At 48.9% G+C, this 16,371-nt stretch overlaps 1 protein-coding gene across 3 annotated transcripts in view; it reads left to right on the top strand.

Moving 5' to 3' along the window:
* The window catches only part of tbc1d22a (TBC1 domain family, member 22a), a 74,763-nt gene that overhangs the window by 14,074 nt on the left and 44,318 nt on the right, over window positions 1-16,371 (top strand). The window contains exons 6-9 of one of the 3 annotated variants that reach the window (XM_028954755.1): window positions 3,586-3,714; window positions 4,854-4,916; window positions 5,216-5,281; window positions 7,633-7,747. In XM_028954755.1, coding sequence (XP_028810588.1) covers window positions 3,586-3,714; window positions 4,854-4,916; window positions 5,216-5,281; window positions 7,633-7,747 — 373 coding nt within the window. The remainder of the gene's footprint in view (window positions 1-3,585; window positions 3,715-4,853; window positions 4,917-5,215; window positions 5,282-7,632; window positions 7,748-16,371) is intronic. The other 2 variants (XM_028954757.1, XM_028954756.1) reach the window with 2 other exon arrangements.

The raw sequence follows: 16,371 nt of genomic DNA on the forward strand, positions 1-16,371 counted from the left end.
CAAATGGGACCTCTGATGGATGAGGTGCCAGGCCGCCCTGGCCAGCGGAGGAGAGCGAGAGAGTTGGTATTCCGCAGCGCCGCGCTCTCTCTTCTTCAAGGCTTTTCTTCACCGCCACCGCCGCATAAAACACACATACCAGAACATCTATTGACGTACCGCAACACCAGGGTGGTACTAGCCTAGTGGGTAACACACTCGCCTATGAACCAGAAGACCCGGGTTCAAATCCCACTTACTACCATTGTGTCCTTGAGCAAGACACTTAACCCTGAGTGTCTCCAGGGGGGGACTGTCCCTGTAACTACTGATTGTAAGGCGCTCTGGATAAGGGCGTCTGATAAATGCTGTAAATGCAACACAGTCATGGTGCTGGAGTAATGAGGGGGTTCGACCGTCAAACACGTCAAACCGCACCCATCGATCCCTGCTATTGAGCCGCGTGTGTCTGTTCCGTCGGCTGGAGAACATGCTTAGCGCCGCGCGATGGTTTGGAGCTTGCCCAGTCGTCGTTCGACGGTCCCTTTAACGGCCGATCAATCGGGGCCCCGTCCTGCTGACCCGACACGAGCAGGCCCCCGAGGAATCGGCTCCGGCGCTCGCCCTAAGTAGAAATCATTTCGGTTTGTCAGTTCCCCGGTAGAAAATAAAGATTTCATTCACTCCAGAAATCGATTCCTTAAGCTTATTTTGGGGTGGGGAGGGGCGGCCTTTTTACCGTAGCTCTGCGGCGGTTCACTGAGGGATTAGCCTCGCTGTGGAATAAATATACAGTGTGTGTGTGTGTATATAATCTTGGTACAGAGCTTTCCTTTCTCCGCAAGTCAGCCAAAGCCGTGTGCCGAGTGAGATTCCCCTCACGCCGGCGTCTGCAGGCGACTCGGTCGTAAACCCTCCATTAGCCGCGGACGAGGGGACTTTCACGCCCCCTCATTATGCAAAGCGACGCCGGCACCGCCGGGCCGGGCGCTCTGCGCGCCGCTGGATTAAATCCCCGCGCCGCTCGCCTTCCAGGCCGGTCCGATGCCTAATTTTCTCGTATCTCGCCCCTGCCGCTCTCAAAGTCACGTGACTGGTTTTTCGGCGCTTTGCGGAATTTTTTTTTATTTTTGTTCGTTCATTTTCGTCGAACCCATGCGGTAAATCCCTGGTTCACGATGAATCCGATGAATCCCAGGATGGGTTAACCTTGGGATTTAGCCCGAGTCATAAACACCCGGAAAAACTCACACCGAGGGTCTGCAGAAGGAAGATGAGCAGATCCGTCTGGCTGTATCCGAGTCGCGACTGTAAAATGCCGGCATGTCGTTGTGGTAACTGCGTGGTAACGACGTGGGCAGTAATTGAGACACAATATTATTTCACATTGAGATATCACATATAAAATACTTTTTGCAGTGGATGCCAGTGACCATTTGTGAGGGTTTCTCTCTGATTGAAGACCCAGGTTCAAACCCCACTTACTACCATTGTGTCCCTGAGCAGGACACTTAACCCTGAGTGTGTCCAGGGGGGGACTGTCCCTGTAACTACTGGTTGTAAGTCGCTCTTGTGGACGGTCTCGATTTGACAGCGGGGCACCTGGGTTATGAGTTTTTGCCCCATTTCACGTGAGATTAGTTTGTGACGCTCTACCTTCTTTTGACCCACGTGGACGGTAGGGTCACATAGTCCTTTTCTAATGTGGACATTCCCTAGACCCTGGTTTGACTACGTCTGCAGGTGGGGACTGTCTGTTTTATTTATTTATTTATTTATTATAATTGATTATTTATTACGTTTACATGCTATTTGAGCTATTCCGCAGCGTTTTTTGCTCTTGGCCACGCCTCCGAGTGGGCCGCTCACCTGTGCAGGTGGGTCAGTGTGGCCCTCTTCATTTAGCAGGTATCGCTCGCACGCCGTGACGAATCGCCGCTGTCCGTTCGCCAGCCGGGCGAGGACTCTGACTAACAGCCGGGCCGCGGAAACGCGTGCGGCGCGGCTCTCATCGCTCAGATGGCCCGTTCATTACGGACCCCCTGTCTGCGGCGCCGCACCTGGCCATGGCGAGAGCACCGGCAAACTCCTGGCGCCGCTCCTCACCTGGCATTGTGGGTAGCATCGCTTCTGTTTACCGACGCTTTTTATTTTTTTGCCTCCTCCGCCTCTCAATCGTCCTTGTCGTCGCATGAAGAGATGTCAGCTTGTGCCGAAACACACCGCCGGCGCGAACAGACTGGCGGCGTCAGCAGGGACCATTACGGCGAGGCGGGTACGGAGACGCGTCCGCCGTTTGAAGTGCTGCTTTCTCTTGCGTGGCACCTGGTGTAACGAAATTGGGGATCATTACTTCGGAGTTGTCAACTCGGGCGCCTCTGTGCACAGCGGCGGCGACCAACTCTGAAACCGCACGTCGTACATCTGCGCTCAATGCTGCTCGCAGACAAAGCCAACCTGGTCCCGTTGTTCCCCCCTCGCCTGCGTTTCTCCGCTTCGTCAATGCAACAGAAACATAAAACCCCTGCCAATGTACGTGTGTGCAGAGTATTTTTAAATAACCGGTTTTGCTTGATGAAGTGAAGTGATTGTCACTTGTGATACACAGCAGCACAGCACACGGTGCACACAGTGAAATTTGTCCTCTGTATTTAACCCATCACCCTGAGTGAGCAGTGTGCAGCCATGACAGGCGCCCGGGGAGCAGTGTGTGGGGACGGTGCTTTGCTCAGTAGCACCTTGGCGGATCGGGATTCGAACCGGCAGCCTTCTGATTACGGGGGCCGCTTCCTTCACCGCTAGGCCACCACTGCCCCATAATAGCAGGACCGTGCTCAGAGCACACACAAACCATGAAGCACTAGGTGTGGTATTACGTACATTAAACGACTTTCAGTGAGCAGTAGGCAGCCATGACAGCCGCTCAGGGAGCAGTGTGTGGGGACGGGACCTTCATCAAGGGGACCCTCAGTGGCACCTCGGCGAATCCAAGATGCAACCTTCAGATTACGGGGCCGCTTCCTTCACCGCTAGGCCACCAATGCAATACACATCAATAAAAAATCCCATTACCTATTGTTTTAGGACATCTGGATTTGCGACGCAGCCTCTCCTTTGTCACTTATCTCCCATCTGTATCGCGTTGTCTCTCCCCAGACTCAACAGCCCTTCTGAAGGTATTTTCAATTAAGCTCGATTACATGAACACACACGGCTCCCACCGAAGTGGAAGGGGCCGGTTGGCACGCATACATCTTGCTGCAGGAGCTGTCCAGGATGCGGAGTCGGCGCTCCGGTTGATGAATGGACTTCTGCGGCGGCACGTTTCCATGCCATCAATTAGTTCTATCGGGAGACTTTCTTTTTCTGGCTGCGACATCTGCTGTGTGCCTGAACGCACGGCGCCCGTTGACCCGTGGACACCACACTGGCCAAACGAACCCCCCCACACGGTTCATTGTGATTTTAACATGGAGCATTTGGCCCGCAGGGACGTTGCATTTTGGAAACCGAATGGCCGCAGGGGACCGTTTTTCGCTTGGTTTTTGTAAAGCTTTTCGAGCAGCCTGGTGCAACAGGTTCACCCGTCCCGTGTCTGCCCCACAGGGCTACCTCCCGGCCAACGCAGAGAGACGAGAGAGCACCCTGCAGAGGAAGAGACAGGAGTACTTTGGCTTCATCGAGCAGTACTATGACTCGCGTAACGATGAGCACCACCAGGACACCTACAGACAGGTGAGGAAGCCCCGCCCGAACATGGTTCACAGCAGTAACGGGGCCGAGCACCACTACATCTGTGGCTTAAGAAGCATTGCAGGGTCGTTTATTAAGCCTTATTATCAATTCACCGGACGCTCCAATGCAATAGGCAGTTTTTTTAAGATCTGAATGCGGTTACTGTATCATATGACGTTTTACTGAGCCCCTCCTCTCTTTCTGCTCAGGTGTAATAGTCTGTGAGTGGAGCATAAAAGCCACCGCTGCTTTATACCAAGCTTGAATATGTGAAATTCTGTCTTAAAGCATTTGTAGTAAAATGAAAGTTTAGTAGTCAAAAATGTCTTACGCTATACTAGTGCAACAGAAATGAATTATTTATTATTGCTTGTACATTTTTAGCACAGCAAGGGATTTAAAAAATTTTTTTTTTTGTGATAAATGCCGCACAGATGCCCAGTGGAAGGAGAGAGATTGTTAAGGTCACGGTGTTAATGATGGTATTCAGCAGTCATTTGCTCTGTAATCACTAAAGGTCAGAGGCGTTCGAGTCTTCAGCGACGTGGAAGAAGAGCAGTTGTGTCCAGGCAGCAGATAAAGCAGTTTTACACCCCTTATCCTTAACGCCCCGCGGTTTCCCCTTCACCCCTTCGGCCCTGCGGCTGCGGTGGCTTTGAACCGCGGAGCGTAGAAGGCGGAATAGCCGCAGGATTAGTCGCCTGGTGATAGCTGCCGCATTCACGGACGCCAGCAGCCCCTGACCAAGCCGCCCGCCGGCCGGCTCCCTCCGGACTCGTCGGGGAGGCGTGTCCAGTGCGGCCCGTGCCTCATGCGGGGATGAAAACCGCCCTTTTATTTCAGAGACTCAGTCCTGAGCGGCCGCAGCCGCTGTTTGGTGTCTACCGCAGCAGGGTGGCCTCATTTTGAACAGCTCGACATTTAAAAAAAAAAAAAAAAAAAATTAAAAATCCTCTATACGGGTGCTCAGAATTTAAGTAGTTCATGTATCTTTTTTTTTTTTTTCCATGAATGTACTGATCTAGTCATTTTGTTTCTGTGTGTGTTCCCTCCTTTTATGTGTCAATTCTATTCCTTTCCTTGGACTGTGTGTGTGTGTGTGTGCTTTTTATTTTATTTGTATCCCTTTAAACCATCAGATTCATATAGATATCCCCCGTATGAGTCCAGAGAGCTTAGTGCTGCAGCCCGGAGTCACAGAGGTAAGAGGCGAACCAGCTGGCGCCGCACGTCCCACCAGAGCTGTCTGTCTCTCTGTACATGTCCGTCCGTCCGCCCGCCTGCCTGTTTCAGTCGAGGCCTCGAGCTCTCAGGCCGGGATTTCTATTTATTTACTTATTCTCGCCGGCGGAACCCCCTCAACCAGCGAATAGCACGGCGGGCCGAGAGAGCTCGAGACCCGCGGCACCTGCAGCCCCGCTCCTCCTCCTCCTGTCTCTGGCGGCTTGTCTTCGACTCCTCCCTAACCTGCTCGTGCTCCTGTTTGTGTTCTTCCCCGCAGATTCACATTGACATCCCGAGAACTAATCCTCTAATTCCTCTCTTTCAACAAGCTTCTGTGCAAGAGGTGAGGCGCACCCGTAGGCATGCAAGACATGCACAAACATGCACACATGCAGACATGCGGTCAAAGCGGTGTGCAAGATGTGTGTGTGTGTGTGTGTGTGTAAACAGGTAAGCTGGTAGTAGCCTATGCACCAGAAGACCACAAAGTCCCAGGTTTAAATCCCACGTTTGGCCGTGTGTTGGTTGTGCAAAAAACCCACAAATTGATATAAATGTGCACACACGGCATGCGCCATTATCAAGTGCAACTAAGCTTGAGCTGGGACGTCAAGAATCTGTCTCCACGGGGACGGCCTCGGGCTCTGCTGTAAAATACAATCTCATTATAGATGATTTCTGATTTCTTTAAATCCCTCACCTGTGGACCTCTTTACACGTCGGGTCAGGGTTCTGAGTGATCTTCCCCTCGTTCTGTTAGCTCCCTCTATTTCTCGGCTGGTCTGAGGCGCTGTGGTGGGGCTTCCACAAAATGAACAGGCCACAAGCCCACCTTGAAATATTTATAGGAGCCCCAGTCGGGGGAGACCGCTGGAATGTTTGCTCCGTTTCCTGACAGCCAGCGCTGCTTGTTACTTCGTTACGAGAGCATTTGGGCCGCGTTTATTCGCACGATCGACTCGGACGCTGAGTTATAGACAGCCGCTCGCATGTACGGTGTGTTGCCCGCCATCTGTTCCCTTTCCACATCCGCACGCACGCGCCCGCCCAACCGAGCCGAGTTTCCCGCTCTGCCTTCCCTTTCGCGCCGGGCTCTTGTCCCGGCACCGAGACCTGTGGAGCGGCCCTGGCGCCCCTGTGCATGATGGTCCGCCAGCCCCATCCGCTCCCGACCTCATCTCCAGTCTCTCTGCTGCTGTGTGCAGGCTCATATTTATCACCAGGGTTATAAAACTAAGGGAGCCATCATTTCAGTTTGCTTTATCTCCAGTTTGTATGACATGAACGTTGCGGTGACCGGCCTGCGGCGAGGCTCGTACCGCCGCCGCCTATAGAAGCCGCTTTGCATTCAGCTCTCGTGGAGTTGGGAGGAGGGGGCAGGAAGGAAGGTGGAAGGAGAGGAAAAAATGTAAACGAAAAATTCACACATGCTCACAAGAGGTCTGCAGCAGTGGATAAGGGTGTCGGCTAAGCAAATAAATGGATAATGCATTCTCTCCCAGGGCCTCAGCACACTCCAGCTCCTCATTGATTTCTCCCGCCTGGTTTAGTGTCTAATTTCCACCTTCTGATGGGCTTCGGGAGGAGGCCGAGCGCCGGCCGTGAATACAAACCCGACCCCCCCCCCCCACCCAGGAACGGCCGATGCGCGCCGCGCCCCTCCCCAAATCCACACTGATGAATGGGGCTTTGATCGGGAAAGGGCCGGCAACGCAGGGCTCGTCTGCGCCTGCGATTCGGCACGCCGTGGGAGATGACGGAAACACGATGCGCCACGGAACAAATAAGCTCGGCCTGTGGAAGGCGTCGGCGCGGCTGTGGGGAGGGGAAAAAAAAAACGAATCCATTTCAGCACTCGATTTAAGTTGGACTTCAAGCGTCCCTTAATTCCAGCCGAGCGACGGCAAGGTGGAACATTAAAAAACGTCAGAGCGGCCAGCTTTAATGGGAGCGGAAGTGTTTGCCTTGTCGTGAGAGGGAGCGAGAGTGAAGGAAAACGTGTGATATTTAATGAGAGTGGTGCAGAGCGGCCGAGAGACTGAACCGGGGAAGAACCGGGCTTCGAAGAACTCACCCACTACTGACCAGCACACATGCGCACACATGCGTTCACGTTGTGCACTTGCCCACCATTCCTGCCGCTTTATTCTCTCATATCAAACACTCTGTCTTGTGTTTTTAATTAAGCCCATTATTTCATTTCACTTCTAATATGAAATGGGAGAAAACCTGCTTGTCCTTGTATGAATGTCAGGAGTGTGTGGCATCTTGAATGCAATGAAAGCCGTCGTTTTGTTTCTGTAATTTATTTAAAAAAGCTAAACCTTCATATATGTTATGTTCCTTACACGTCAAGACAAATTCAGTATCTCAAATTATTAAAATTCAGAATTCAGAACAGTCCAATTTATATTTATGTGTTTAGTACTTTTCCCCAAGAACTTGTAATTGTTTGAGACACATTTATCGGCCTCTGAACACAACAGTAAATGGCTTGAATCAATTTATGGATGACTGTAGAAAATTGCTGCCACTTATTGCCACTAGCAGGCGCAATCATTCACCTAGCTGCTGACCTCAGCTGACTTCCAGGTTCTTGGCTCTGACCACTGTCATATAAATGCAACACAATGTGCATTTTGAAAAATTTGCTTTGCTTTTATTCACAATCAACTTTCCTTTTTCCAACCACAGATCTTTGAGAGAATTCTCTTCATCTGGGCCATCCGCCACCCTGCCAGCGGCTACGTGCAGGGCATCAACGACCTCGTCACGCCATTCTTTGTAGTTTACGTCTTTGAATACATAGGTGAGTTCTCTGCGTTGTAGTAAATATGAAAAGAGAAAGTAAGTAATTGCATGGTTTTTTTTTTTCCTGCCATGGCCTGCCAAGCTGCTGAAAGCACAACGGCTGGCGAGACAACACTAGCTTCGTTCGCAGATGGGGCGCTTCGTGTTTTATTACAGCTCCCTGCCGCCACCCGTTCGACGGCGGTCAGGTGTGGCATCCTTCAACCGACTCCAGTCCTCCCGCGGCCCTCTTTGGGACTCGGCCACTGGCTAGCTTGCCAGCTGACCAGTGGCATTGGGATCAGTGGGCTAATGAAGGCCATGCTTTTTAATGCCGATGTACCGCTGCACTGCCCACATGGTTTACTTGATCCCTTGCCGCTCCATATGCAGCTTGGGAAAATATTGCATTGATAGCTGTAGTCCCGGGCTGCACTCCACGGACCGTACCATTGGTACGGCGAGCGGTGGGGAAATCATTGGAGGGTTAATGGACCTTCAGGCTCATCACATGAATGTATCTGCTGGTTAACCAGGCTGTTAATCTGTTGGTGTGTCCAATTATGCGTTCTCTTCAAACAAAATAACCATTTATATGGAGCTTTTACTCGATCCAATCCATCCACATAGGTGGCCTGATAAGGTAGTCCTGCAAGTGAATTATGAATTTTGAATTTTGACCCCTCTGGTTGGGTCAGTTTTGGCCTCAATCTCATTTTTTTGTGGTCAGGTTGGGTCTAGCTCATGTGGTAAATGATCAGTCATCAAATGCGAACTACCGATCTATAGTACCTATTCATCTTCGTATGAATAGCTGCTTCTGAAAAAGTGTTTGTTTTATTAAATGTAAAAATTTTTTTTTGTATGGAATGTTCATTTGACTTGCAGTTCTTGGCCACCGTCGTCAGGTGATTCGTTTATCTCACAACTCTTGTGAGAGGAGGGGAAATGTAGGCTGGACTCCACTGATTATGTTTTAAACCCACTCATTTCCCCGCACATTTCCATAGTCTTGCGCTTGTAAAAAGCTGTCCTCTACTGCAAATGCATCCCACAGATTGGTATTTTGCTTCTTTGACTGAGAAGCATTCATGGTCAAATATATCCCATAATTCATTGTGCAATTTTTCAATGTGGCCGATGCAAAAAAAAAAAAAAAAAAATGTATGTACAAAAGCAAGAAAAAGAACATTTTCTCTCGAAGGATTTAGCCTAAACCTAGAACGTACGTGTGGAAGATTGTGCACGAACACCCTCACTCCTGGTCATTTATTACCCATAAGGCACTTCTCCAGCCAGGCTTGATGCAGGGTGCCACAGCTGCCTTTAAGTGCCGGGTGCTGGTGGAAGGCCATTAAAAGCAGAGCCGACAGGGCAGCGGAGGCACCGAGGCAAGCGTCTGCCCTCCATCCCTCAGAGAGCGTGGCGTTGGAAAACCGCAGAGGCCCGGGGGCTGACGTTTAGATGAAGAGTCCCGCTGTTTAATGTGGACGAAGTCGGAGTTTGTTTTTAGCCAGCCGCTCTGCTGTCTGAGGCCCGCACGACGACCGGGATAAAATATCGTCCTCGCTCGACTCGAACGGGCGAGATCTGTGCCGCTTTAGAAAAATAGACGTCGAAACGGTACACGTCTAATCCCATTTGCCCAGCAGAGTTTCTGGGAGCGGAGGCGCGGCCCTTGTGGGACATTAGCAGAAAGCCAAAGACAGAATTGCGCTTCACAGGCTGCGGCTCTGATTAAGTCTGCGGCGTGCGGGGAGAATGAAAGAGGCAGCCATGCATCCCTTTACAGAGTTAGCGCCGCGGCTCCTTTGAGCTTTGCCGATTGTTCATAATCCCGCTTTTAAAAGATGTATGCCGACAGGATGTAATTGGAAGCGGTTAGGCCCGATGTTTGCACGTTGCTTCAAGGCTTATGCATTATTTAGCAATTATTCTCCCGCCTCTGTGTTTCGGTAAACGGAGAACACGCGGTGGAGGGGTCAAAGGAAGCATTCGCAAAAAAAAAAAAACAAAAAAAAAAAACTGTGTGGTTATGAAAATCAAACTGGAGCTGCACGGTGGCGTCTCCTTGCCAAACAAATGTCGTTGAGCCTTAAAGGAGCACATGACTGCTTTTTAATAATTCCGTACAGACTTTAATTGGTGTAGTCCTTTAAGAAATATGCATAGGCCTGCATATAGTCAAACCGTTTTTAGTTATGAATCGTGTGAACAGTATAATTAGAAATGACTTCATCTTTGCTAGATTTTATGTATATAAAAAAAAAAAAAGTTAAATAATCACCATATAATCGCATTCAAATTTCAGCCGTAATCACCAATAGATCTCGGCACCACTCATTTTTCTTTTCCCCCCATCAGCTTTCATATAAAGTCCCTTTCTGTTTCACCTTTTTCCTTCTGTGTCTCTCTGTCGGGTTTCTGCAGCCTGTCAGAGATGGCACGATGATGGGAGAAGCTCCACTTCATTTCCTGAAGCTGCTGGCTTCTGGTTGGGGATGAACTGGAGGCAACTGATGAAAGGCGACTGTTTTAATCAGAGCTCGATATCATTATTCATTCCTCACCCAATCGTGTGGTGCTGCTCTGAGAGCGGCTTAAACCAGTCTCCATCTATTCTATCAATGCGCCTAATCTGTGGCCCTATCCCTTATTGAAGACGTCATTGATTTGGGCAGAAGCATGCTGGTGAATGGAACGGTTATTGCACTTTTCTCTCTGAGCAGAGAGTCTCCATTTTCCGAACCCAAACGGGTTCCCCATTAGACAACAATAAAACTCGATAATTAAAGCGGGTGGTCCTGACGGAACAGTAGCAGCGCTGCTTTAAATCTGGCGCCTTTCATCGATCGGACGGAAGTCAATAACGCCCTGTGGACACAGAGGGGCTGCCTCGGTGGGCATCGCGTCCCTCTGGGCGGGGTAAATTGTTGTCTGACTTGATTAAAAACGTGTTCCTCTCCGGTCTTTTTGCATCTTTGACCCCGTGATCCTGACTGGGTTGCCGTGGCAACGGAGCAACAGCAAATTGGGCACCCTGGTCACGGTGCACCGGTGACCAGCTGTTCAAAGTGCACTGCTGAGACTACTACCACCTTTTAAGAAACATTTGAAAACACACTTGTTCAAAAAGTATTTCAAACGAGTCTAACGCTCACACACACACACACACACACACACACACACACACACACACACACACGGCAACAAGGTGTCCGCAGTGTGAAAAATTTTCAAAAGTGTGTACGATTCTGAAGGATGCACTGGGCAAAATGTGTGTTTGTGTGTGTGTGTTCGCGATGTGTGACTCGATGTTCTGACGCGACCTTGCTTTTTGTACAGAATACACTTTGCACAGAAAATCTCTTTGGTTTCAGATCATCATTTGTGGTTCAAGAAACTAAATGCAGAAGAAGAACCGCTACACTATGATGACTTTCACCTTGATATTTTAGTGTGGATGTATACCTAGCCGAATTGCACTGTAGGGGGCGAGAACGAGTCTTCGAACTGTGAAATTACCACATCAAACGTGACGTGGTAACATGGATGCAGCTATTTAACTTAATAAACAGTTGGTAAACACAAGTACATCTTATTGAACATAATTTATTTTCATCACCAATTATCATAGTAGAGCAGCTTTCTCAAGCAGTTTGTGATGCATTTTGGAAACAGGAGATGAGCCCCTGGTCTAATGCGCCACCTGGCTTGAGAAACCCGTTCTCAAAGACTTACTTTTAGTCATTATTTGGGTAGCACACATATTCTGAATGCCTTCGGCAGAATTCAAATGAGCCATTTTAATATAGATTAATGTAGATTAATCTAGATTAATCAATATTAATTCCAAGATTACAATGAGATTAATCTAGATTAAGAAAATTAATTATGCCCACCTCTAATATATATATATATATGAGTCTAGCACGTAACAGTTCCCCTGCATGTATTCTTGACAAGTTCGGCCTTATTAAGGCTCTCAGTTTTGTGACTCACAATCCATAGAAGACGAATGAGAATTGCTGGTGTCGTCTACGGATAAAAGCGTCTGCCAAGTAAAGTGAAGTAAAGCTTAAACCGTTTCAGAGCGCTGTGAAAAGTGGTTGCTGGAACGTCACGGCAACGTTTTGCCGAGTGCATCCTTCAGAACCGTACACATTTATTTATTTTTATTTTTTTTCACACTGCGGACGCCTTGTTGCCGTTAGTAGTATCAGTAGTGAGGTGATGAGTAGTAACGTGTGTGCGCACGTGCCTGCGGACCGCTCTCTCTCTCTCTCGCTTCCCTCTCGTCCTTTTCCAGCATCCGGCGAGCCCGCCGCCGCCGCCGCACCTCGGCTCCTTTCCCGCGTTCAGTGTTGAACAGCTGAGGTCGGGACCTCAGAAATATTGCAGAAACTGAGCGACCAGGAGGACAGGGAACATGGAACGGTGAAGTTCTATGATAACTACGGGAACTTCTGTTCTTTTCCTGTGGAAACATTTGAGCATGGAGTGGTGTGTGTGTGTGTGTGTGTGTGTGTGTGTGTGTACAACATGCAATATTTGGAAGTCTTGGTTTTGCTGGAGGTGTAAAAGCCGAGAGCGGTCTCTCGCGGGAACGCCCGTCATTCCCGACGCTCCGCAGGAGTGCCTGCGTTGCAGATGGAGCGCCGAGCGCAGCCAGCTGGCCGTTGAGCTTCGCCTGCTCCGCTCTCCTCCATCCTGGAGCCGTCACTCAAACGTTCCCCCCACAGGAGCCGTGCAGCTGGCTGTGGGCCGCCGCCGGTGAATGGTGCGCGTGGTCTATCAGCCCCTCCCCCTCGCGCCGTGCCGCGCCGGCGCTGTCCGTTGACTGAGCGCTCGCGACCGGAGGTGCCGGATTGAATGTTCACCGGCGTGGAACCCATTGGCTTGTGCCTAATGAGTATCGGTTTGTTCAGATCTCTCGTTTGGAGCGCCGCGCCGAGAGCTGATTTTAGCGCCGGCCTGATTAACATCCCTGATTTTCCCTAACGAGTTGTTAAGTGATTGCCTCAGTGTGTCCTCTGACGTCCAGAGGAGGCCATTTTTCTACTCTTCCTCTGCCCGAGTTGCTCATCGAGCGAAGCTGTTCGGGGGGAAAAAAGTTAAAACTAATTACATTCACTGGATCTTATCTTATTCGCAAGTTATTGTGGTAATAAGACGGCGGTGTCGTTTTTAAACCACGTTTTCTTCCCCAGTAGGCGAATTACCACGACTGCAAACTATATCGCTTCCAATCCACAAATTTAAATACTAATGCAACGATTATAATGCTCTACAGATATATAACAATTATAATGATGCACTAACTTTAAACCTTAAAGTGAAGTGATTGTCACATGTGATACACAGCAGCACAGCACACGGTGCACACAGTGAAATTTGTCCTCTGCATTTAACCATCACCCTGAGTGAGCAGTGGGCACCATGACAGGCGCCCGGGGAGCAGTGTGTGGGGACGGTGCTTTGCTCAGTGGCACCTCAGTGGCACCTTGGCAGATCGGGATTCGAACCGGCAACCTTCTGATTACGGGGCCGCTTCCTTAACCGCTAGGCCACCACTGCCCCCTAATTTTAAGGTCATGTTACGATGTTAAATAAACCAAATATAATTTTTCCCCTTTCATTTCAAAAATATAATTTTCACCATGTAAGTAAACTAAACTAAAATGTAAATCCTGTAATGTGTTGCTGGGTGGACATGGGCCTATGTAAGGCCATAACTGGCCTGATGGTACCCAGCAGACGCGTGACGCGGACCTTGTTAGAAACTGATGGATGCTCTTTTCTGGATATGACTATGATGATTCATGAATAATGCCTATAAACTAAATGTCAGGACTCTTCAGTAAGAATGCCCATTATGGCCTTATTGAAGATTCATGACTTCTGGTTTCAGTTGTCCAGCACCTGCCTAATCACCCCAACCATCTATTGTTCCAGACTGTTCCATCTCGTGTTTCAGGGATCATCGCCTTTTTGAAAGGAGTTTAAATTCTGCAGCATCAGTTTTTCCACCTTGTGTTTCTCTGTAGTTTTGGAGACGATCACTGCCCTTCTCCTCCTGAAAAATTCATCATAGACGTTTCCGGAGGTGCGACCAAATTCCACGACGCTGTCCGTCATGGCCAAGTTGAAATCTGCTTGCACACACACACACAACACACACACACACACACACACACACACAGTCAAAGGCTGCAAATCCTGATGATGAACTCTATCAACATCAGCAGCCAAGTTTACGGAGTGAAATATGGCTTGATGCCTAAGCAATGAGCTGAAATAAATCTGGTCCACGGACTTTTCTTACGTTTTCTCATTCCGGGCCGTAGAGCGCAGCAGAGCAGAGACAGATTCAGAGAAATCGTCCTGTCATCCGACTCATCGGTTTTCCCTGAGTAATCGCGGATATTGAATATTTTTGGGTGTAGTTAATTACTCTGCTATAAAAAGCCATAAATTGAATTCCTGCACGGATTTTTCGGTGTTGAGGAATCGCTCTTTGTTCGTGTTCATCAGCGGGACGTGCCGCACTTGACCCGCTGCGATTCGTAACAATTAAGAGCGCAATCCGTCCTTACTGGCTTCGCGACGCCGCCAGACAATCGACTGTGTACTTTTATTTGCAGCCGTGCTGAAAATATATATATATATATATATTATGTATTTATCTATTAGCCCTGGCACAAAGTGCTGCTTAATTGCCCGCTTGTGCTCATAATTTCTTATGAGGCGCCCATTACTGTGTGTCTAATGATTTCTCAGAGTGTGCGGAGAACCAAAAATTAATGGCTTAATGAACTGATCATGGCCACATTTCACACCCGGCAAACTTTAATTTCTGCGCGTTTCGTAATGGCACCTCGGCCGCGCCGCTCATGGACACAAACTTTATCAGATTCTTTTCCGGGCCAATGTGTTCCCAGAGAGTTCACTTCTCAGCACAATGTGGACTTCTTACAGGTTTAGGTGACAAAATTAATCATACCAAAGATGTGTCATTGCGGAACGTCATCGGCCCAGCAGTATTAGCGTTTGCACAACCGGTGCTAGAACCGTACCCCCATAACTCAGACATGATGACCCAACCAGCATCTAATTAAAATTTACCAAGTCACTTACCAAGACCCAGAGGAATAACACCTGCCGTTTCTGTGCAGATAAGCACTTTGCTGCATGCGTACAAGTGCAGCAAACTCTCTGTAGTGAGTTCTGTGGACTTGTACAATTGAAAGAAATAAAAACTTTTATTTTTTTCTTAATTGATTAACTCATTGCACATTCAAAACCACAAATTGAGCGGAACCTCTAGTTGGCTTGCATTGTGATGTTTTAACCCCATGCAGTCAATGCTGGATCTGGTTCTCTGGCCAAATGAAGATCAGTTCTAGTGTTTTTTTTTTTTTTTTTTTTTTTTTTTTTTTTTTTTTTTTTATTATTATTATTATTATTATTATTATGTTTTTGACAGGCCTGATTGACCCTCCTCCAAGTACTTCAGACCCCAATCATCCTAACATGTACAATAACTGGAACCTTTGCCACCAGAAACAGATACATTCTGTACAACCAGAAGTTCTTGTAGTTTTTTTCCCATCCTCCATCACTGCCTCAGATCTGATGGTCAGAGGTGTAATGAACATCACCGTGTCGCACATCCACAGCTGTGGGACTTCACAAGAGCAGACCATCTCCAGGCAGGCCTTTTTAGCTCACTTCCTGGTCTATTAAATAACCTCAGCTCTTTTAATTAAAAATTATACATTAAAAGGCTGTTTCCCCCAGGGACGATCTTCATTTTGCCTTTTTTGCTCCTGTTTTCATTTTCCCTTTGTTTCTCTTTTATCCATCTTGGTTTTAAATTACAAGTATAGAGTAAAAGTAAAGAGATTTTTGGCTCTGGGATTGCAGTGGTCAGAGCGAAGTAACGCTAACCCCGACAACACTTGGGATTTATGGACATAGGTCCGCTTTTTTATGTTGAACTGTCATATTAGTTCTGGTTGAACTGCGATCCCCATCATGGTCACCTGTGTTGACCGGCGTCTGTGCCGACTTGACCTGTAGAACCGAGCTCGGCTGCCGTCTGACGGAACTAACATTACTGCCGCTAACTGAAATAGTCGGTGAATAGGATCGGTGTTATTTCCACAGTTTCAGGTTGGGGTTGGGGGTTCAGGCTCCTCGGTGTCCGCACCGGACTCCCCAGTCGGGCCCTCGACTCCTTCCTGGGAGCCGCTCTGCACCTCGCGTCCATACGGAGACTTTCGCAAGTCGTCGTCGAGTCCACTCCTCACATTTCACGTGCCGACACACTTACACGGTAATCACGCTCCCCGCGCTAATTCCGCGCTGTGTTTCGACTGCCGTCTTTTGCCAAGTTCCACTCCTCTGTTAATTTGCCCCCGGCTCAATTACGCCACGGTGGAATCCATTCGGTGCTCATTAACCAGCGTGGGATTACGTGGCTGTTGTGCGTAATTGGGCTCAGTTGGTCGAATTAATGCTTTTCATCAGGAAAAGATTGCGTGATTGACCCCTGTCGGCAGGGGTGGCGCGCCACCTGGCGTACCGCGGCAGCCGTGCGTGCTCCCGCGGGGCCGCGCCCTGGCCCGGCCGGCCTCGGGC

Source organism: Denticeps clupeoides, chromosome 15 (assembly GCF_900700375.1).
Source record: "Denticeps clupeoides chromosome 15, fDenClu1.1, whole genome shotgun sequence".
NCBI lineage: Eukaryota > Metazoa > Chordata > Actinopteri > Clupeiformes > Denticipitidae > Denticeps > Denticeps clupeoides.